Here is a 21,992-nt window from a genome sequence, read left to right as displayed (position 1 = left end):
TGCCACGAACAGATGTACACTGGGTAAGTGACATTTTCATTATATGTAAGTGCATATTTAAAACTGAACTAATGTGAATCACATCACGTATAGAATTACGATGGAATTACAGTCAATGTAATTCAGTAAGTAAGAAAACATTACTGCTCGTTACTCGGATTCAAGCATGTGAATCTTTGAAAGATCCAATACTGGAGAAGAAAATTAGTTACTTACCTGTAACTGCAGTTCTCCAGTATTGGTATCTTTCATAGATTCACATGCGACCCACCCTCCTCCCCTCAGAGGCTCCCCTATTATACAGATATTAAACTTCACACTCCTAATAGAAAATCTGAGGGAATTCAGCCTCTGTTGGGAGTGTTTGGGAGGGGCTGAATCCTGATTGGTTGATACTCAAGTTTGGGTCTTTTCACAAAACAAAGTGGATAGACTGTAAAATACCTTATGAGGCCTACTAGGGCCTACTGGTTTATTTTTACTGACTTACTGCTTTATGTATTTAAGTTTACCGTGAGGCTCCCACCTCGACGACGGGGATGATTCAAGCATGTGAATCTATGAAAGATACCAATACTGGAGAACTGCAGTTACAGGTAAGTAACTAATTTTCTTGTAGCCAAAAGCAGGGTTCAAACAACTCTATGTGTATTGTGTTAATACAATGCTTTGTTACTTTTTTTTGTGAGACCACTGTGAATCGTTCAGGGTATCCAAGGAAATACCCCTACAGAACTGGCGGTGGATGCTGGAGGCCACTTTTTAGGGTTGATTTTGCTGTTCCAGTGCGCGCTAGGCATAGCTTAATAATGCAGTTTGTGTTTCTGCTCATATAGATTATTGGTGGATTGTGTCTGAAATGTGCAAATCTTAATTGAGTGAGCTTTAGAGTTTAGGGGATCACACGAGAGAAAGGATGTGCCCTTCCATTCTAAAATGATAGTAATTTGTTAACTTGAATTTCGCCTGGAAAGTTTACATAGTTGATTCTGCATGGTGATCAAATTAGCAAGATTTGTTGTTACACCTTGTCTAAATTCATTCTTGTATGGATCCTCCAGTGTCCTTTCTACCACTCTCTTCCTGCTCCTTGGTGCTGCTTCCAGAGCGCTCTTGAGTTGCCACTTCTTTCTTCCAGGTGACAGAGGTTGTGATGATCTACGACGCTGAGAAGCAGAGGCCCCGAGGTAAAGACTGATCTGTTTTCCTTGGAATTATCCATTTCTTCTTGTGTTCAAATGGCAAACTATTTTACACCATCGCAGATTAGTCCAGACTCCTGCCTGTTGGGCAGTTTCTACCCAGGGATTCTCAGAGCAGTCATCCCCTATAGCAGACCTTTATTGGGTGCTCTAGGAGTCCACTAAGACAATTGATGGTTTTGATCATTGCTCAAATTTAGTGAACATGGCCACTAGCTTTCAGCGTTTGTACACTTTTATGTTGTGTATAAATGAAAGATATAAAATGAGTTGGTAAATATCACCTTTCATTAGCATTTCATGCCCGTGTGAATTTCTCTGTTGGATGCCTGTCCCATAGCTTTTGGAGTTTTCATGCTTGAGGAAAATCTGTATCAAAAAAACAAGAATGGTCCATTGTATGTGAACTACAGAGGACTGGTGTGAAAGGTGTCAGCCTGAAGACGTATTACATGTGAAGTACAGTCAGCTTTGCTCATGTTACGTATGGAGTAATGTTGCCTCTGGAGAGCATTTGACCTGAGCTTTTACACATGAAGAATATTCAGTAAAGACTGTTTTTTCTTATGGAGAGTAGTGAGGGGAAAAAACGATATACAGAGAAATTAGGCTTAGGCATGTTGTGTGTGGAAAACCGACAGCCTGGGAACTACCATGGAGGGAGGGCATAAGGCAGTCATTGGGGCTGAAGTGTGCAGCTGATGGAGTTGGTAATAGACATGTCGCCTACTGGAAACAATGCGTGAGGATCTGTAGCTTCCAGAGGGCAGTCAGCCTGAGCACTTCATGCTTGAAACACATTCTATTGTAATATATTTTCATGATATGATGAACTATACTTCTTGTAAAATAGGAGACATCAAGGGAAACATTTGCTTGGTGGCATCCTGCCAAATATATGCCACTGTTTTGTGTCCCACACGCACTGGACATTAGTCCTTGTGTGTGGTGGTATTGCTAAAGTGAAGGCAATTTATGCTACAGCCTATGGCATGCTGTAAGAAACGACATTTGCCCCACATGTGCCATAGATACAAAAACAGATCATCAGTTTATGTTGGATTCTTGTCTGGGAGTCGGTATGCTATAATATGAAAATCTACATTTGTCGTGAAGTAGGTAATGCACCGTGTGGTACGTTACATACATGCTAGAAAGTAGATGAGGCACTTTCCTGTTGGAATTTAGATCAGGTTGTCATTCATTTGTTTGGAAAACAGTATGCAACATTTTATTAACTTGATGGTTAAAGTAGCCACCTGGAATGAAATACACTTGAAAATAGCCCACATAGAGCATCCTCTCCCATACATCCTGGAGAACAGGTAATGTGCCCTGGTGCATGTTTCATACATGCTGGAGAATAGTTTGCCATCTGAATGATCCTTTACCCTCTGACTTCATTAGTACATAATAAGCACATTGTCTCACTTCATCTCGATTAAGCTAAGTCTTAGTTGTTTAATACCATTAGTGACATATTTAAGTGTTTCATAGTAAAGTATTGTAATGTTAAGTTAAGCTCCTTCTTTCTCTCTGTGAACTGTTTGGCTGTGATTAACGATATCTCTCTAGATTTCTCTTCTCCAGGTGTTTGATAAGCTTCTATCACACAGGTACAGGCCAGTCCCCAAGTCACAGGAGGGACAGAAGTGCTTTGTCTCCATTGGGGTGTAAACGAAGTTTAAATAGATTTGTGTCCCTTTCTGTTTTTGACTGTACACTGCAGATTTATAGGCACAACTTTCAAATGCAAGTCATTAGGCACTTCCATTTCCAACTCATAAACGGAAGTCATTTTGTGAGTCCCCTGCAGCTATGGCTGTGTTTTATAGCAACTAGTGAGTGAAGATGTGGGTGACTCCTTTTGCCCTCAGTAGACAGATTCTTTGAATCGAACCCTGGCTTTCACTTTGGAGGGTTCCGAGAGTCTGTTTCTGAAAGTAGTGACGCTTTAGATCTTTTTTTAGATCTTGGCTACCTTCTTTCCCATCGTTGGAATGCCCCTCGCCTTCTCCGCTGTCACCTACGGCAGCCGTTTAGAGACCTGTGTGCAGAGTGCTGCCCCACCTGCTTTGCCTGCCTTTGCTACTTTTTGCCACCTAGTGGGACAAGCTCACAGGCGCATGTTGCTCGCTCTGTGCAGCGAGCACTTGTGAGCTTGATCATTAGTATTTTTGTTCTCTTTTTAGGTTTTGTTTGGAATGGCTTCCTTATCTCTTCTTGTACACTTCGTTTTATGTTGCAGAAGATTGACTTCAAGCACAGCCAGACTTGGCAGTGTATAGATCTGGAGACGACACCCCACTGGCATTCCGTCCTGGCTGCTTCCTCTCATAATACAAGTTTTTGGAGCATGTCTTTATCACAGCATGGATCTCTTGAGATCTATAATAACCCAGCATTTCTCTTTTGAAAAATCATAATAGTTATTTATTACTGTTCAAAAATTACTTATTTAAAAGGTAAGTAGCATTTAATTCAGGACTTGGTTTTCAGACATCTTTGGGCTGCGCTTACGCAGGTTTCCTTTGGAGCAATTCCCCAAAGGATTAGATGTTTAGGAAACTTTATACCACATGGGTAAGGCTACCTCTCCTGGCGGGTCCCATCACCTTGTGAAACAGCACATGTTTGATCTGCACCCTTGCATGTGGCCTTGAGGGAGCTAGTGTGTACCTGCTCTCTACATTATGTTGCATCATTAACTCTTTCTTCAATTTTAGACCTTGTTGCTTAGCATTGTCTTCACTTAGTGTCTCAGTGACTAGTCACCTTACTGAGGGCTTCTCTTCCAAACTAACACAAGCAGAGCTAGGGAGGGACTGGTCAGTAAGCAAAAAGTCACTCCTCAATTTCCTGGAGTGCTCAAACCCAAATTAAGATAAGAATATAACCGCATTTGTTTTCTAAACCAGCTCTTCCACAGTTGGGACCAGAGTGTCCATTAATATATGTAGAGCATTTGATGACTTGGAGATTTATTACACATGGTCTCTGTGGCCATGAAGCTAGGTCTCGGCCTACATCCATAGTCTTTGTATCTCCTCAGTGTTTGGTGCAGCAGAGGGACCCCTGGTGACAAAAATCTGTTTTACTCCTTGGCCGTTAGAGACCGGTGTACAGTAATCCTGCATAGAGGTTCCTGCAGATGTAGGCAGTCATCCTATGTTTAATTTTTCTTTTACAAGATGAGACAGAGGAGTTAGATTATCTTACTATGAAGGGCAGTTTTACAGCCCTTCAAAGTCTCTGCTTGGAATTTGACCAAGCCAGAGCCGTTTCATGGGCCATTGCATAGATGGTTACCATTTGGCTTGTTACAACTTGATCTTACCCTCCTCCTACCGAGTGGGAAAAATAAACGGTTTTATTTGATACAAATGTTCTATTCTGTCTCAGCAGATGCACAGCACTGAAATAATGCAGGTTGGGCTCAGTGACCAGCAAACTCTGCCCATCATGTTGACCAGACTGGTTCCCATACTCTGTTTTTTACTACACACTGTTTCATGTGGATGTGGGGAGATACACCCGTTGTGCTTATGAGTCAGCCAAAAGAAATTTGAGTAATTTTTCCTGAACTGTAGGATCTTCATTCCTAGTCATAAATGTTGGAATGATTCTCCACTAATTGCATGGATCCAGGAAAACGTATTTCTCATCAGAGAATCTCATTTGTATAATCCTAAGAACTAAATAGTCTGGTCCCTGTGCAGGGATCACAGAGCACTTTTTCCAAAGTCTCATTTTTGAGTAGTTTCTTTGCCTTACTTTGAAAAGGACAGCACAAAGGCATAATTTAGCAGCCTAAAAACAGACTATAATGCAAGTGATTCTGTAATCCCTGTATAAAACAGCAATCACTAATCTCTTTATAATCAGCCAGTCGACGATTATAAAGAAGACTGCAGAGCTCGACTATTTTAAGGTTATTACAGTCGAGTTCTGACGTCACAGTGCCTGCTGCCGAGGTGAAAGGCAGGTCAGGTCATGGAGTATAACTGAAGCACCTGTTTAAAGCAACACACGTCTGCTCTTTTTTGATAGCTTAAAGTGATGAGCAAAGAACACATTTTTTGTACTGCTTAGAGAAAATCTAGAATCGTTCTGCATGTTACGACACCTTCCAACATACTCCAGCTTTTTGTTTTACTTACTCATATTGAACTGTTTCTAATACCTATTTGCAACAAATATCTAACAGGTTTTTGATGTCTTTAATTTTGCACTAGAGTTTTTATTTTTCGTCTTTAGTCTTCGTGTTTGCAAACGTACTCACCCTTTCATATGACAGAGCTACACACCAATGTTTTAAGTGGTTTGTGGGGTAGGTGATGGTGTGACCAAGTATTGTATGGGATAAATTGGCCCCTGGCATAAATGATAGATATTGCTAGTCACCTCTGAGTTCCATAACCTTATAAGGAAACTCTGCCTCGTTCTTCTGTATGGTTATGGAACTCCTCAGTGCCTTGCAATATCCTTATAATGTACGGCAGGTCCTACCTTATCCCTGATATATTGGCAGTTCCATTAGTATACTTTAAAATCGGAAGAGCATCACTTGATGAAAGCAAAGGGACATTTTAAACGTCCTTCACAATATCTTTTCATTTTCCTTTAAAGTGAATGATGGGGGAAAGATAGGGCAGACATACTGTGGCATCTTCACTGTCTACATTGTAGAGCTTGAATTGCATAACAGTACCTCCTTTGCAGTCAGTACAGAGAGATAACTTGATGTTGCCATTCCACCACTTCTCAGTGTTGCAGAGATCTGCATTGTTCATATTTCCAACTTCTAGGAAGAGAGGCCAAGCATGACTCCTGAAGAGATTGCAATGCCACCATTAATCTTTCCTGCGGAAGACCCATTGCAGGTTCCACAAAAGCTAAGTCGGCCACCTCCCTCTGAGAATGGTCTCATGCCCAAACTCAGTCTCCCATCAGACAATGTCCTGTGACACAGAGAACCTCCAGTCGCAGATATTCCACCTCGTGTCTCCCTCTCCTCGGAGAAAAGGACGCACTACTGCCATGGGCATGGTGCATACAGGGCTGGTCTCCTAGTGCACCTTCATCCATCTCCATCCTGATAGCACTGACTCTGCCTCTTTATACACTGCTACATCTCCTGCTGCTTTTCTCTCTAGTTTATTGCTGGTGGATGAGATTACCACCTTCCAAGTTGTGCTGGTCGGAGATGCTTCAAAATTAAACTTCCATACGGAAGTACACCAAGCTGCAATGTCCATTATCATGAAGGCCTCAGAACTGAGGCCATCACTAAAAACTCTTGTGTCTTGTCCTGGGGCTTCAAGAGGTCCTTGTCTATTGAAGTACAGACTCCATCAGCAGAATCTGAATTTGAGTGTGATCCAAAGCTGATCTCTGTAAGTGGTCTTCTGTCAGGCAAATGCACGCCTCGCCCGTGAAACAACCACATACCCCAGACAGAGTGAGCAAATGGTTAGATACCCTTAGAAGTAAGATGTGTGGTAAAGCGGCGATGCCTTTGAAAACAGTCCGTACATTTGCCCTCCTTTGTTCATGTGACAGTGAGTTTTACAAATATTTATAAAATCCTTCATCGAAGATCTGCTCCGTCCTTAGCAACAACATTTTGAGACGATGGTCAGCAAGCCTGTTTGGTTTCTAACCAAGTCATCAGTTCTCCGATTGGCTCTGCCAAGTTGACAGCAATAGGTTATTGCCATGGAATAACACTAAGTCCGTCACCCAGGCTGCACCTGTCCACCCACCCTCCAGCCTGGTACACAACAGAAGATCTTGAATCTTTCTGTCTCAAGCACCTCTTTGTTTAATCAGAATACAGAGGAGGAGGTGGTGAAAATGAAGATCGAGGCAGAGACCCTGAAGTTGGCATGGCTTGAAGGAAGATCTTTGGGCCTCAGTTCAAGACTAGAGATCACTAGTACTACTTCAGAGGGTTAAATCCCTTCACTGGTCATATCCAAAGCAATATCTGCAACAAAGCCAAAGTTATGACAACCAATGAAAGTTTTCCAAGGCCAAATCAACACCAACAGGGCCTTCGAGCACCTCTGGAACATTGGAACACTTTCCTCTGGCAATCAGCAGTGACCACTTTATATCTCTCCTGTGTATGCATTCCAGAGGGGCAGGTGTGTATTATGTCATCCAGCAGAGGGGCAGACAAGTGGGTGCTGCTTATTGTAAGTCTTGGTAAGTTCTAGGTTTTAAAAACTGTCACCTGTTCGCGAAACTAACATCAAAGAACCAGGTAGCATATTTCTGGTAAGGAAGGTTCTTTCTGTTAGCCTGAAGTCTGCCCCATGCAGTTTCATCAATTGCATTACGGTGTAAATGGCCGATCAGTCATCAAGGAATAGTAATCTATTCCCTACTTGGACTCATTCATCAAGGCTTCATGTCCTTTAAAAGGGAAGCAAGACTTCCAACAGACGCATTATTGCTCTGAAGGCTAGACCTACAGATTAGTCATCGGCAGTCACTGTCCGCACCTGCTTAATTTCCATCTTATCTAGGGGCAACAATCTGCACAAAACCAGGAAAATATTTATGGCACTGGAGTGTCCTCACTTCGGGATAAATGTCTGTTCTGTTGAGCAACACCAAACCAACAACTTGACAAATCCCCTCTTCTCGGCTGCATGGCTTCTGCATATGCATGACCTCAAATGCTCGACTGCCTTAGGGACCCCTGAAGCAGTGCTTAGAAGATCTGTGCTCCCAGAAACATTACAACTGGGACAATAAGCTTTAGCGGGTTGTAGGAAGCTGGCCTGGTATGGGTGGGTATTTGAAAGGTTAAATATTCTGGGGGACTGCAGAGAGATCCTCGCAAAGGCCAAGACAGGCACTAGCAATAAGACATATAAACTGAAGTGTAAAGGTTTCTGTATATGGTGCTAGGAAATCGGTGTTCTTCCTATCTCATCTACCACAGAACAAATCTGTGGTATCTTAAATTGGCAAAATCCGGTCTCGCTCATTCATCTATTAAGGTACGTTTAGCAGCACTCTCCCGATTTAGAAGATCTGATAAGCTTCCTTCCCTATGGTTGACTAGAGTAATCAAGCAGTTCCCCTAGGGATTTTTCCAGGTGTTTTGTTTCCTCCTGTAGAGTAATGTCCTTTTGCCTTGTGTCTAAATGTAGTACTGGGACATTGATGAAGGCTCCGTTTGTACCGATTCACAAAATAGCACTGCTGCTGGCACTAACGTCAGCAAGAATAGTTAGCGACGTCCAAGCATGTGCAATTAATGAGCTATTCCTTCAATTTAAAACAGACAATGTCATATTAAGAACCAGTCTAAAGTTCATACCAAAGGGCCCTTCAGGTTTCCAACTTAATGAACCGATAACATTAAGAACATTTTTTCTTAATCCACAGACTATAGCAGAAAGATCACTACATATGTTAGACATTAGGTGTCTCGAATTCTATCTACACAGAACTAAACAACTTTGCAAAACATCAATTCCCAGTTTCAAAGCAAAGCATAGCAAGATGGATCGTGCCAATTCTGTCACAGACAAGCAAGAAAGCCCGTGATGCACGAAGATAAGGCTCATTCTACCAGAGCTATTTGTACTACCACAGCTCTCTTAGCTGGTGTGCCTGTTGAGCAAATATGCCGTGCAGCAACATGGTCCAGCAGGCACATCTTTATACACCACTGCTAAGCAGTGTTGCGCCACCTGTCAGTCAGGGCTTAAAGATCAGTACTGGGCCAATGCTATCTGTAGGAAGCTGGTAACCAAGGTACTTACACCTTATACCAGGTCCAGCTATCCCCTTTTAGTGAGGTGTAGGCAGTGTCTAGAAGCCCGGCTCTCTAGAGGTAGCTGTGGATGAGTAGCCAAGGCTTATCTAGGAGAAATGCAAGGCTCATGCAATACCACTGTAGTCAAACAGCACTTACATGAAAGAAAAGAGTTGTACAAAAAAAAACATACTTTCTCTTCCAGGGGATCCTTATCAATAGTTATAAACACTGAATATTCCTGACCACGTGTGGGGACCCATCTGGAGGTCTCCGCACTATTCAGTGTTTATGACTTTGATGAGGATACCCTGAAAGAGAACTAGGATTTACAGGTAAGTAACTTATCCCTTTTTTTGTCACTGTAGGAAGCTGTCTCTGTATATACTATTTCAAAGTAAGAAATAGTGTGCACAGAGTCCAAGGGTTCCCCTTAGAGGTAAGATAGTGGCAAAAAGAGATAATTCTAATGCTCTATTTTGTGGTAGTGTGGTCGAGCAGTAGGCTTATCAGAGGGTAGTGTTAAGCATTTGTTGTACACACATAGGCAGTAAATGAGGAACACACACTCAAAGACAATTCCAGGCCAATAGGTTTTTATATAGAAAAATATTATTTTCTTAATTTATTTTAAAAACAAGATTCATAATGTTCCCCAAACCACCCAAAAGGAAGGAAAAGAAGAGAAGACTGCAAGAAACCAGCGGTGGATTCCTGGAGAAGACCTGTGGAGAGAGGGGACCAAGTCCAAGAGTCACAGTGAAGTCCAGGAGAAGTAGGAGCTACTACCCACCCAGCTGTACTTGCAGGAGTTGATCGGTTATCATCAGGTCAGCACTGCAGCCCTAAAGCCTGAGGAGAGTTCCTGAGGGATGCAAAAGATGTCCCACTCTGGAGTGAAGATTGCAGACGGTTGTCAGTGCAGGAATTCCATCAACAAGCCTTGGCAAAGGCAAATTCGCGATTGGCGGAAAAGTGGTGCTGCCGGGGCCCAAGAAGGCCCAGGAGGGGGAGTCACAGGGGACCCTCCGCAACACAGAGTCCCACAGGACGGGGACACAGAAGTTGCAGAAGGAGCCCCCGCAGCACACACAAGGGTCCCACGCCACAGGAGAACTACACAGAGGGCTGTGCGTCGCAGGAAGGGGTGCTGAGGGCTGGAGCTGCATGTGGCCTGAAGTTCCCTTGGAGGCGATGCAAACAAGCATTGGCAGCTCTGCAAGACACTCAGTGCTTGTGGAGGTTTGGGGGGAGGGGGGAGTACTGTAGTGCGTAGGAAGGCAAGGGCTTACCTCCACCAAAGTTGGACAGCTGGCAGAGAGGACCAAGAGAACTACTCGGGACCACTACCTGTGATGCAGGATCCACGCAGCTCGGGATGAGAGCAGATCCACGCAGCCGGTTGTCGTTGCAGTAGGTGCCTGCGGATGCAGGGGAGTGACTCCTTCGCTCCAAGGGAGATTCCTTCTTCCTTCTTGTGCAGACTGAAGACTTGCCGCCCTCAGAGGATGCACAGCCAGGGAGATGTTGTAGAAGCTGGAAGGAGACCTGAAACAATGTTGCAAGAAGAGTCTTCCTCATAGATGCAGATTTAGTTCCCTGCAGGGTCCAGTCGTGGTGGTAGTGGCTAGAAGTAGAAGTAAGGTTGCAGAGGAATCCTGTTGGAATCTTGCAAGCCGAATCTGAGGACCCACCCAAGAGAGAGACCCTAAATAGCCCTGAAAGGGAGATAGGTCACCTAGCCAGGTGACCACCTATCAGGTGGGGGCTCTTATGTCACCGGTCTGCCCTGGCCACTCAGGTGCTCCCAGAGGTCCCTCCCAACCTTGGATTCAAGATGGCAGAACCCAGGGACCCTTTGGAGGAGCTCTGGGCACCACCCCTGGGGTGGTGATGGACCTATTGTCGAGTTTTGCACCAGAGCAGGGCATGGGGGCCTGAACTGGTGTGGACTGGTTTATGCACCGAGGGCACCAGATGTGCCCTTCAAAGCATACCAGTGGCTTGGGAGGCTATCCCTCCCAAGCCAGACACACCTATTTCCAAAGGGAGAGGGTGTTAACTCCCTCTGCCAAAGGAAATCCTTTGTACTGCCTTCCTGGGCTTGATGAGATCAAGCACCAGGAGGACAGAAATCTGTCTGAGGGGTGGCAGCAGCTGGGCTGCCCGGATAACCTTAGAAGACTGGTGGTAGCAATGCTTGGGGGTCCTCTAAGGAGCCCCCAAGATGCATGGAGTCATACTTCCAATAGTATTGGGGTATGATTCAGACATGCTTGACACCAAACATGCCTAGGTTTGGAGTTAGCATTATGTAGCCGGACATGGGTGTTGACCTATGTCTAGTACATGCATAAAATGGCATTCCCGCACTCATGAAGTCCAGGAAAATGGAGCTGGAGTTCGTGGGGGCACCTTTGCTAGTGTAGGGGTGCCGTCACAAACGGGTACCTGCACCCTGCCCTTTGGTCCTGAGAGTGCCTGCTGTAGGGGTGACTTAGAGTGAGCTGGTGCAGTGACCTGTAGTGAAAATGGGTTTGTGCACCCATTTCACGCAAGCTGCCATGGCAGGCCTGCATAATCCGTTGCATGGGCTCCCTATGGGTGGCAGAATAACTGCTGCAGCCCATAGGGATCCCCTAGAACCCCAATGCCCGGGGTACCTAGGTACCATATGTTAAGGACTTGCATGGGGGGACTAGTATGCCAAATGTTGAGAGAAAAAGGTAGAGCGCATAACCACTGGGGTCCTGGTTAGCAGGATCCTAGAGGACGCAGTCAAACAGTGACAGCAGGCAGAAAATGGGGTTAACCATGCCAAGAAAGAGGGTACTTTCCTACACGACTCACACTGGCAGAATGGTCTCATGGTGGTGCAAGAGAGAACTTGCTTCAGGGAAGGCCTTTTCAACAGTTGTTCCCCTCACTGACAAGTATCACAGATATCCTCTCTTAGAGGATGGGGAGCTCATCCAAGTCAGTTGTCAGTGCAGGGCTGTTGACAGCAAGGCAGGACTGGCGGTACCGGGCATCAGGTGTTTTCCCAGGAGGCTGGAAGGGTGGGGCAGTGCAGCAGGTTTAAAAGCACTGCAGAGCCCCAAGCCCCATTGTAGTGGTCAGGCTCGTTCGCAGTGCACCCTATAAGGGCTGGAATGCTTGGAGCTCCCAGTCAAGCCCTGGTTGTCCGACAAAGGAAGTTTGTTTTATGAACTGTTTTGAGCATAGGAAGGTTCATCAAGGCTTTTTTTCTGTCTCTGCCGATGAGTGACCATGAAGTACCTGCAGAAGCTGTGAGGCACAAGATCAGCGCTCCTATTGGAAGAGTCTTAGGATTTGGCTATGGACCTTTGCCAGAGGCCTACTGTTGAAGGCAGTACATATACCAGACACGCTCGATCAACAAGCAAAATTTTCCGGGTCGGTTCTATGATGAAAACCACAAGTGTGTGTTGGATGATGAGCTCTTGCAGCACATATTTGAATGGGTGTATCCATCAGTAGACCTCTTTGACACATTACAAAAACACGCTTAGGCTTTTTGTGTTCAGTTCCAGAACCAGGTTCATTGGACCATGTCCTTTTGATGAACTGAACAAGGGCATTACTCTATGGCTTTCCTGCAGTCATACTGATGCTAACTGAGGCTTTAAAACTCCATAAGTGCCAGGCAACAGTGATCCTATTAGCCAAGACTGGTACCAAGATCTATTGCAGATGTCTGTCCGACAACACTTGAGGTTTCTATGCAGACCAGATTTAGTGACCATACTGCTGGAGCAATCTCTTCATCTGAACTTGATATCCGAGAGTTTGGCAGCCCAGCTCTTGAAATCAGATGATATCAGATGATCTGGCTGTTGAAATCTTCCCCCGGCGTGTGCGAACATCCTCAAGGGAACCATGTGGTCATCCTCAAGAACTTGTTTCTTTTAATTGGAAAAGGTAGATTCTCTATGTGTAAGAGACAGTGAATATACCCAGTAACTTGCCAGGAGGATATTGCAATCAATTTCCAGCCATTGCACAAAATAAGAAAGGGATGTAGGTGTCAGACATCACATTAAAGGTTTGCTAAATGTTTTTTGAGCACCTATTCCCCGATTCTACGAATGAGTTAAATACTGACAAACCGTTTCACACACCTCAAAAGAAACAGCGGGTTCACTATTGCTATTTGTAGGTCAACCTGAAATGGGAATTTTATCCTGTTATAAAGAAGAGGAACATGTGGGTGAAATTAAAGATGCTGCAGTTACAATCTCTTCTTCTTTTGCTAAAGGAAAGGGTAATCAGTGTGCTATAGACCTACAGGATGTGTTCTTCCAAGTCCGTTCAAAGCAAAGGACTTTCCTTGGAATCATGATTCCAAATACCACCTGTGCAGATTTCAGAAGTTGGCTCCCAGGCCTTTTTAATGCATGGCTGTAGTAGCAACTTTTCTTAAATGGGAGGGTATATTTATCTTGACAACTAGGACATCAAAGCTTTCTCTCGTTAAAGAATGTTACAAAACTTACAAACAACAGTAGATCTTTTGCATGATTTGGGTCTTTACCCCAGTACCAGAAAATATGCTATGGATCCTACAGAGTATTATTTATTTAGGAGTAGTTTGGCAAGTGGGATTATGCATTGAGCCTCTTGGATTATTGGGGTCTGAAGACAGGGGAGTGGGACTGACAAGACTTAGATTACTTCCATTTCTCTGTAGTCATTTCAATGATTTTGTGGAAGAAGTGATCTGTTTAAGGAACGCCCTTATCCTCGTCCACAGTTTTTTTAGATGTCACTTGGGAATATGGACTCTGAAGTAAAGTGACAATCATGTTAATATGGAGAGCAGTTCCAACAATGACATCCGGTCCTATTCTACTGTAGACTGACACCTCAACCATTGTCTTTTAATTCAGCATCTCTCTCCATTTTGTCTTTGGATCATGGCAAGGACCATAAAGCTCCCAGCTGTCCATTTCTCAAGCTTCTCCTCCAGATCCTAGTTTTGACCCAGAGGTTGTTGCGTAAGCTGGCTGTAAAGAGAACTTAGTTATTTTTAAAAGACCCTTTAAATATATTGTAGTTTTCTTAGAAAAAGCCATTTGGCCATGGCGCTCTTTTAAGAAATGTCCATGCAGCAGATATTTGTAAACCTGCCTCTGCTGCATTTGTCTATACATGTAATGGACACACATACATTGGTAGGTTTTCTGAGCAACTTGTTTGCGTGACAGAAGAAGGAAAATGAACTTCTAATTCTGTTGTTCGCCATGGGCATTCTCTCTAGCTCTAAACAGTCTGCACCAAACTCACTGTGTTCAGTACCGCTGCCTCAACCCTTGGTCTTCAGTGGGCATGCACTTCCCTCTACTTAAAAACACCGCCTCTAAGATTCTTAAAGGGATAGGATTCACTGTTCCCATTAGGACACCATTACCTGATTTTCTTTTTAGTTTTAAAACATTTGACTGTGGTGGCTCTCTTCAGTAACTGTAGTATATTTGCTGAGTAAAGACACACTGTTATCTAATTAGTCTTGACTTCCAGTTACATGTTTTACATTTGAAAACAGCATCTTGAAAATGTTGTGAATCTTGAATGTGCAGCAACATTCTCTGTTCAAGAGCTAGGAGCAGGTGGGGAAGCACAACCAGGTTTTTGGTCTCTGATGGATGACAATGTTCCCTTTTTCTGACATGAAAGATCTGTCATGACAGCAAACCTGGGTTCTTCATCCATCCTTGTGAACTATAAGGACCTAGCTTCTAGAGACCTAAGATCTTTTAAGGTGAATTGGACAAATTTAGGTGAGCAGAAGAGGGTTCATGAGAAACAGTAGAGGAGCAATTGGTTTGCTGCTTTCTTACTGGGCAAGGGGCGAAGCCACATGGGATTAAAGTTCAGTTCTGAAAGCCATAGCCTAAAAACATGACAACCTTTATTCTTCAAGGAATCCACATACAGTTCTGAGCACTATGTAGTCCTGCCCACATGCAGGATCCTGGGACACTTTTAAAATAAAAATGTACTCTTTTCTTTAGGAAATTCAGTAATAATAATAATTGCCACGTCAATCTTTAAAAGTTCATTAAATAAAGAATAGTGACAAGAAAATACTTTACAAACTTTTAAAAAGAAAAGTGAAAGTAAAGGGGGGCGAAGTAGCTGGATAGGCTGCAGCCTAACAAGGCTGGAAAAATGACACCAGTGGAGGACAGTGTCTTTTGCCACCTCTTCGCCTCTAAGGTTTGACGCTGCGGCAGTCTGGGTGCTCGATATTGAATACTGGGAGGCACTCAACTCTACCTACGAAGTCAAGAAGGCCGAAGATATCCATGGAGTGGGTGAGGAAGCTTAAGAGGAGGATAATTCCAGCAACGTCTGAATCAAAGTATTCCTGTGTGCCTTCATTCACTGTGTCTCCTGTGAAGATTTCATCCTTTTCATTGCCTCCTGGATAGCTCCCAAACTCATCACCATCAGTCTCTGTGCCAACGGCGTTCACAGCTAGAAGGCCTGTGATGCCTGAATGGAGAATGCAAGGTCTTTCTTAGCACTCTAGCTGGAAAAGATGGTGCCAGAGGTGGTGTGCGCTCCACTAATGAGTAGAGCTTTTGGCATTGGTGCAGATGGCCCTTCTGCCATAGAGAAGTAGGTTGTAAATTATGGATTTGTTTGAACTGGCTTGTTCACCTCACAGCAATTAATTTCCAGATGGATTGTCTCTGGTATTCTTATGTAAATTTGTTTGCTTGAATGCAACACCTGATGAGGCATGGCTTGCTGTTCTCTTCAGTGCTTATTGTTATGAATGAAGATATCCTGAAGGTGAAGGAAAAATTGCTTACCTGTAAATGAAGTTCTCTTTCAGAGGAGACTCTGTTGAAATCATAGGCAACCCTCCCTGATAGAAGAATAAAAACAAGGAAAACGGAGTTAGCAGGATCCAAAGTCTCTGATCAAAGAACTGGAACAACTGTCGCCGACATGGCATGATGGGATACTAATGCTCCCTTAAAGGGGCAGTGGCGTGGTTAGGGCCTATCCAGCTACAGTGCTCTCCTTTTCTCTCACTTATCTTTTAAAAAAGGTTTGTGAAAAAAAGCATTCTTGACACTATTTTGTATTTAGTAACCACTTTAAACTTGAATTGGCTATAGATTGTCGGAACATTTTTTTAAAGAATAACACTGCTTTTCTGAAGAAGATTGTATATTTTTAAATATGATCTGAGGCTGCACATGGGATGACAGTGCATATAATTTCAGCAGAGTTTCCACTAAAAGGGAATCATGTTTACAGGTAAGTTGCTTTTCCATTTCCAGATACATGCGCCTAGTGACTTGTCACTGGGGCAATTTCTTAGAATAGGTCTGTGCAGTGAGACACCAATACTTGAGATTTATTGGGTTTATTATCAGGTACATGTCTGGCGCTGGTCCAGGGTGGGTGGATCCATGGCATTCTTTCAGGCTTACCATTCACTTTGTAAAGAGTTTTGTTTAGATCTATTGTGTGTAAATTTGTTTCATCTGAATAGCCTGAAACTCTTGCACTGATCCAGCCTTCCTGGGCCTGCGTTAAGACGGCCCTAGTGTACTACGTGCTATGTTTAGCAAGCATCCTCTACCCACTTCAGGCTGTGAAGTCATACCCCATGAGTTGTCGCTGCAGATGATTCATTGATGCCCATCAGTAAATCTGTGCAGTGTGAACTGCATTTTCAAAAATCATCACTTTAAATGGCATTGGTCTACACTGTATTTCCTCCCCCATTTCCGGTTTCATATCTGTAAAGTGCCCACCAGTATTGTTTTGCTTATCACTGTTCTGCAGTGAATGGCCTTCCAAGTCTCTCTGCAAATACTGTTCATTTCCCTCTGAAAATGTGTTAATCTCTGCTACTTCCATTCTCTCTGCTGACTCATTGCTGCCATCTCCTAACCCTGCTTGTACCTCTGTTCTCTTTATAGCTAGAATACTGACAGCTTTCACACCTGCTTGTACCTCAGTTGCCTGCTAACTCAGAATCTGTTTTCTTTCTCCTTGAGAGTTTTTTGGTTTTCCACTCATTCACACTGTTGCCTTCTTTCACCCCCTGCTAGTAACTCAGCCCTCTGCAATCTTTCAGTGCTGGCATTTCTCACCCTTGCTAGTACCTACATGTTCTGCTTTCTTGCACTTCAACATGCTCTCATCCAAAGTACATCAGCCATCCCCTTAATCAGTGTCAAGATCTTTTTCCCCTCAGTTTTCTTCTAACTCACAGGGCCTCAACTCTTAATTCCATTATGTACCTCAGTCCCTCTGTTTCACACTGCTTCCATGTCTTATCTCTCCTTGCAGACATGTCTAATATACACTGTTCGTGTCCCTCTGCTAATTCATCCTATGGAAAGCCAGGCCTTTCTCAGTCTTGATGACCACACTGTCCAAATGTGCGGTAATAGAATAAGATTAAACCATAGTGATCCAGAACTGGGCATATGTAGATTATGGATACCTAGGAAGTCAAGAAGTCACATTCCAGGTTACTTGTACCTTTCTCTTGGTCACATGTAATGTGCAGACACTAAGAGAATACAGTCCTAGCTATTCTTACAAAAATCACAATACTGAACTGGCAAGGTATTCAAATTCTGTGGTTCTTAAATGTCACGTAAACAATGTAAAATTGTTTAATTATAAAACAAGTGATTTATTGACAGGCACTCACAAACCAAGCATTTGAAAAGGCCTATATAAATAGATTAAACACATTGCCCTTTTCATCTGTTGAAGAATTGCAAGGAGTTTAGCCCACACTTTTGAAGGATTGTGGGCTTGCGCTGTACCCAGATAATCATCTTTCAGAGTTTTGCTGGTCTAAAATACAAGGATTTTCAGATTGGCTGAAAATAGGTGTTCAAATGCCCTTGGAATGGGTTCAAGGAGGGGATACTTAACCCTGTTTGGCTGCAGCTTGAGTCAGCCAATTGGGTATTAATTATATTGTTGCCTATCCTGCTTCTGTAGTGTATTGCTGGGGATGCTTGATGTGTATGGTAGAAGCCAATAGTTTTCAAAGAGCAGTTAACTGTTAATGGTCCAATGTACAAACGCGGGTGTGTATCTAAACACACTGAGAAGATCGGGTGGAGACGGTAAGAGGATCCAGGTTTTTCCATTGTGAACTCTGCATGGTGAAAGGACACAAGGGTCCTTAAAGGATTAACCTAAACCAGAAATAAAGCAGTCCCTTCCCTGACCCGAAGTTACCTGAAATCCCAAGTACAAAGCTTGATGCTCCAGGTAGAAAAGAGTAACCAACGTTATTAGTCTTACTCGCTGTGCAAGGGAGACGCTACTCGGGCAGACTTGTGTGCAAGCTCACTGCTTCCAATCTGTCTTCTTGACTTGCTAATTGTACCTGTTACCAAGCAAACCACCTGCTACACATCGCTTATCCCTTGGTGCCTCCGCCCCTACCAGAGTATTCCCAGTCCTCTGTCGCTCCTACTGCCAGTAGAGCATTTTTTAGTGTAGTCATTTCCAGTCTCCTCTGTTGACGGATATCTCATCACGTTTAATCCTGGTAAGTCCGAGTCCCCTTTCTTGAGGTACACGTCTCCTCATGCCTTGACAGATGTGGTCCCTTAGGTTCATTTACACTCCTGATTGCTTTTAATGCCTTGTCAGTCCTTGTCCTTTCTATTCCTATGCAGGTATAATCCTTTCTAACACCTTGTCATTCCCAATCTTCTCTGTGCATGGCTCATCTCTTGTAGTGCCTGCTCAGTTATGTTCCTCCTTGTTCTCTTCCAGGGGATCCTCATCAATAGTCATAAACATTGAATATTCCCGCCCTTGTGCGGGGACCTCGGAGCATATATAAAATATATACCTATAAAGTATGAAATATGCACAAAAAAAATATATATAGCATTTTTAGTAGACATATCTTTCATACTAAACTCCTATATACATGTGTAAAACAGCAATGCAGGCTATAATCCTAAACAAGCTAAAATGCTTTATTTCTATGAAGTTTTTATTTTTTTTAATCATTATAAAATTACAATAGAGAATAAATATCTACCCAAGCCCCCAAAACTGGGCTTAGGGAAATAAGCAGCAGCAATATCTAGAGAAAAAAAGAGAAAAAACTACATTGAAAAACAATGGAGCATTCTTAGCCAATAGGCTGCATGCAGGTTAACACAGGAGAACCATAAAAACTTTGGCACCGTGCCTTTAAGACCCTGAGCACCTCCAGTATCCCACCATGCCTCAGGGGTGAAGGAAAGGTGACAGTTGGTTCACAGTTAGGTCAATTCTTTTTTCCGGCTTCTTCTGAGAGGATCCTGGAGCATTGAGCTCTCAGTTTTTCTGAGTTTTTCTCAGAAAAATACTTAAAAACAGCGTTTTTTCCTGTTTCACTCGACATCTAACATCTTTGTCTGAGTTTGGCAGTTTTTTCCTGACCGAAAAATGCCTTCTCTTTTTGTCAAATGCCCTTCTTGTGGGAAGAAGGCCCAGTCAGATCCACACTCTCTTTGTATTGTGTGCCTGCCTCAGAGTCACTGCCCTGACACTTGCAAGGACTGCAAGAATATGTCGAAGAGGACTCTGAAGGACAGAGAAAAGATCAGACTTCATGGGCTTCACGAGAGGCAGAAAACATCGTCCTCTTCGCTTCCCAGGCAGCCAACAGGCCACTCTCAGGAGAGAATGGCTAGGTCGACGTCAGCAGGTAGGAACATTAAGGTTTTCGAGTCTCTAGGTCTTCGAGTCAACTACCAAAAGTCCACCTTGATTCCAACACAGAACCTCCACTACCTGGGAGCTATACTAAACACAGAGCTCCAAAGAGTGTATCCTTCGGAGGAACGACTATTATCAATAAACAGGAAGTGTCAAGACCTGTTAAAATCCGACGCACCTACGGCCCGTCAGGTGACATCGCTGCTGGGCTCCATGGCATCATGTATTTTCATTGTCCCAAATGCCAGGTTGCACATTAGGCCCCTCCAAGAGGTGTTTGAGAACAACTGGAGACAAAGGACAGGTCGCTGGGAGGACAGAGTGCGGCTACCGATAGCGGCACTTCAGTCATTGCAATGGTGGATGCACAGACCTCACCTGTCAGTAGGTGCTCCGTTTCACCAGGTAATTCCATCCGACATTCTGGTAACGGATGCGTCTCTTCATGGATGGGGGGCTCATCTGGGTCCCCTTCAAACTCAGGGCCTGTGGTCCGACAAGGAAAAGTACCACCACATCAATCTGCTGGAACTCAGAGCGGTCCATCTGGCTCTCAAGTCTTTTGCTCCATCGATTCAGGGGAAATCTCTCCTAATACAAACGGACAATACAACCACAATGTATTATTTGAACAGACAGGGGGGAACGAGATCCCTACCCCTATCTCGAGAGTCCCAAACGATATGGCATTGGCTCCTGGCCAGAGGAATGTCACTTACAGCGGTTCACCTGCCAGGTCAACAAAACGTGGAAGCAGATTTCCTGAGCAGGCACCAAGAGGACGCCCACGATTGGGTCCTACACGGCGAAGTCGTCGAAGACATCTTCGCTCAATGGGGTCGGCCTCAATTGGATCTCTTCTCAGACGAAGTAAACAAGAAATGCCCAGACTTCGCATCCAGGTTCTACCGTCCGGGATCTCGAGGGAATGCCCTGTTGATCGACTGGTCAGGGATATTTCTCTACGCCTTTCCACCGATTCCCCTCATACCGGCAGTGATCAACAAACTTTACAGGTCCAGCACCAGAATGATTCTCATAGCGCCACAATGGCCCCGTCAATTCTGGTACACAGATCTCCTCAACCTATCGGAAAAACCTCACAGGAGGCTGCCGTGCAGACCGGATCTTCTGAGCAGGATGGAGGGCAGGGTTCTGCATCCCAACCTACCCTCTCTGAACTTGACAGCATGGCTCCTGAATTCCTGCAATATGGGCACCTAGGGCTCTCGCAGGAGTGCATGAACATCTTGAAAGAGTCCAAACGACCTTCCACGCAGCGTTCTTACGCTTTTAAGTGGAAGAGATTCTACATATGGTGCTGTCAACAAGGTCAGAATCCCATACGGGCTTAGGAGGATGTCATACTGTCTTACTTACTTCATCTGGCAAAGTCCGGTCTGCAGGTATCATCTATTAAGGTACATTTGTCTGCCATTACAGCCTAGCGTAAGTCACCTTCTCAGGAATCCTTCTTTACGAAACCAGTAGTCAAGGATTTCTTAGAAGGTTTGAAAAAAGTTTTTCCGCCCATTCGGAGACCCTCTCCTCCATGGGAACTGAACATACTGCTGCCCTCCTTAACAATGTTCCAATATCTGAGATTGGTAAGGCTGCTACATGGAAGTCTGTACATACGTTTACTAGACATTACTGTTTAGACTCAGATGCAAGAGCGGATGCCCAAGTGGGGCAGGCCTCTCTGAGAAATCTATTTGCATAATACGTATCTATTCCTGCACTTCTATCGGACAGTCCGCAGGGTTTAGGGATGGGCTTGCTAATCTATTCAGTGTTTATGACTATTGATGAGGATCCCCTGGAAGAGAAGGATAAGTTACTTACCTGTAAATCCTAGTTCTCTTCCAGGGGTATCCTCATCAAAGTCATAAACAACCCACCCTCCTCCCCGGACGCACGTCCCCTAGAAGTGCAGGACAGACTGTCTTTCGAATCAGTTACACGAATTGTCACCGTAAAAAAGTACTGACCTAACTGTGAACCAACTGTCACCTTTCCTTCACCCCTGAGACATGGTGGGATACTGGAGGTGCTCAGGGTCTTAAAGGCACGGTGCCAAAGTTTTTATGGTTCTCCTGTGTTAACCTGCATGCAGCCTATTGGCTAAGAATGCTCCATTGTTTTCAATGTAGTTTTTTTCTCTAGATATTGCTGCTGCTTATTTCCCTAAGCCCAGTTTTGGGGGCTTGGGTAGATATTTATTCTCTATTGTAATTTTATAATGATAAAAATAAAAACTTCATAGAAATAAAGCA

The 21,992-nt window shown here is 44.0% G+C and overlaps 1 protein-coding gene across 14 annotated transcripts in view; it reads left to right on the top strand.

The window, feature by feature from the left end:
* DAZAP1 (DAZ associated protein 1) overlaps positions 1-21,992 on the top strand; it is a 432,244-nt gene that overhangs the window by 144,229 nt on the left and 266,023 nt on the right. For all 14 annotated transcript variants that reach the window (XM_069215790.1, XM_069215789.1, XM_069215779.1 and 11 more), the window contains one exon: positions 1,139-1,187. In XM_069215790.1, the coding sequence (XP_069071891.1) occupies positions 1,139-1,187 (49 nt within the window). The remainder of the gene's footprint in view (positions 1-1,138; positions 1,188-21,992) is intronic.

This window comes from Pleurodeles waltl, chromosome 12 (assembly GCF_031143425.1).
Source record: "Pleurodeles waltl isolate 20211129_DDA chromosome 12, aPleWal1.hap1.20221129, whole genome shotgun sequence".
Lineage (NCBI taxonomy): Eukaryota > Metazoa > Chordata > Amphibia > Caudata > Salamandridae > Pleurodeles > Pleurodeles waltl.
The sequence above is the reverse complement of the archived record's forward strand: the minus strand, read 5'-3'. Positions and strand labels throughout refer to the sequence as shown.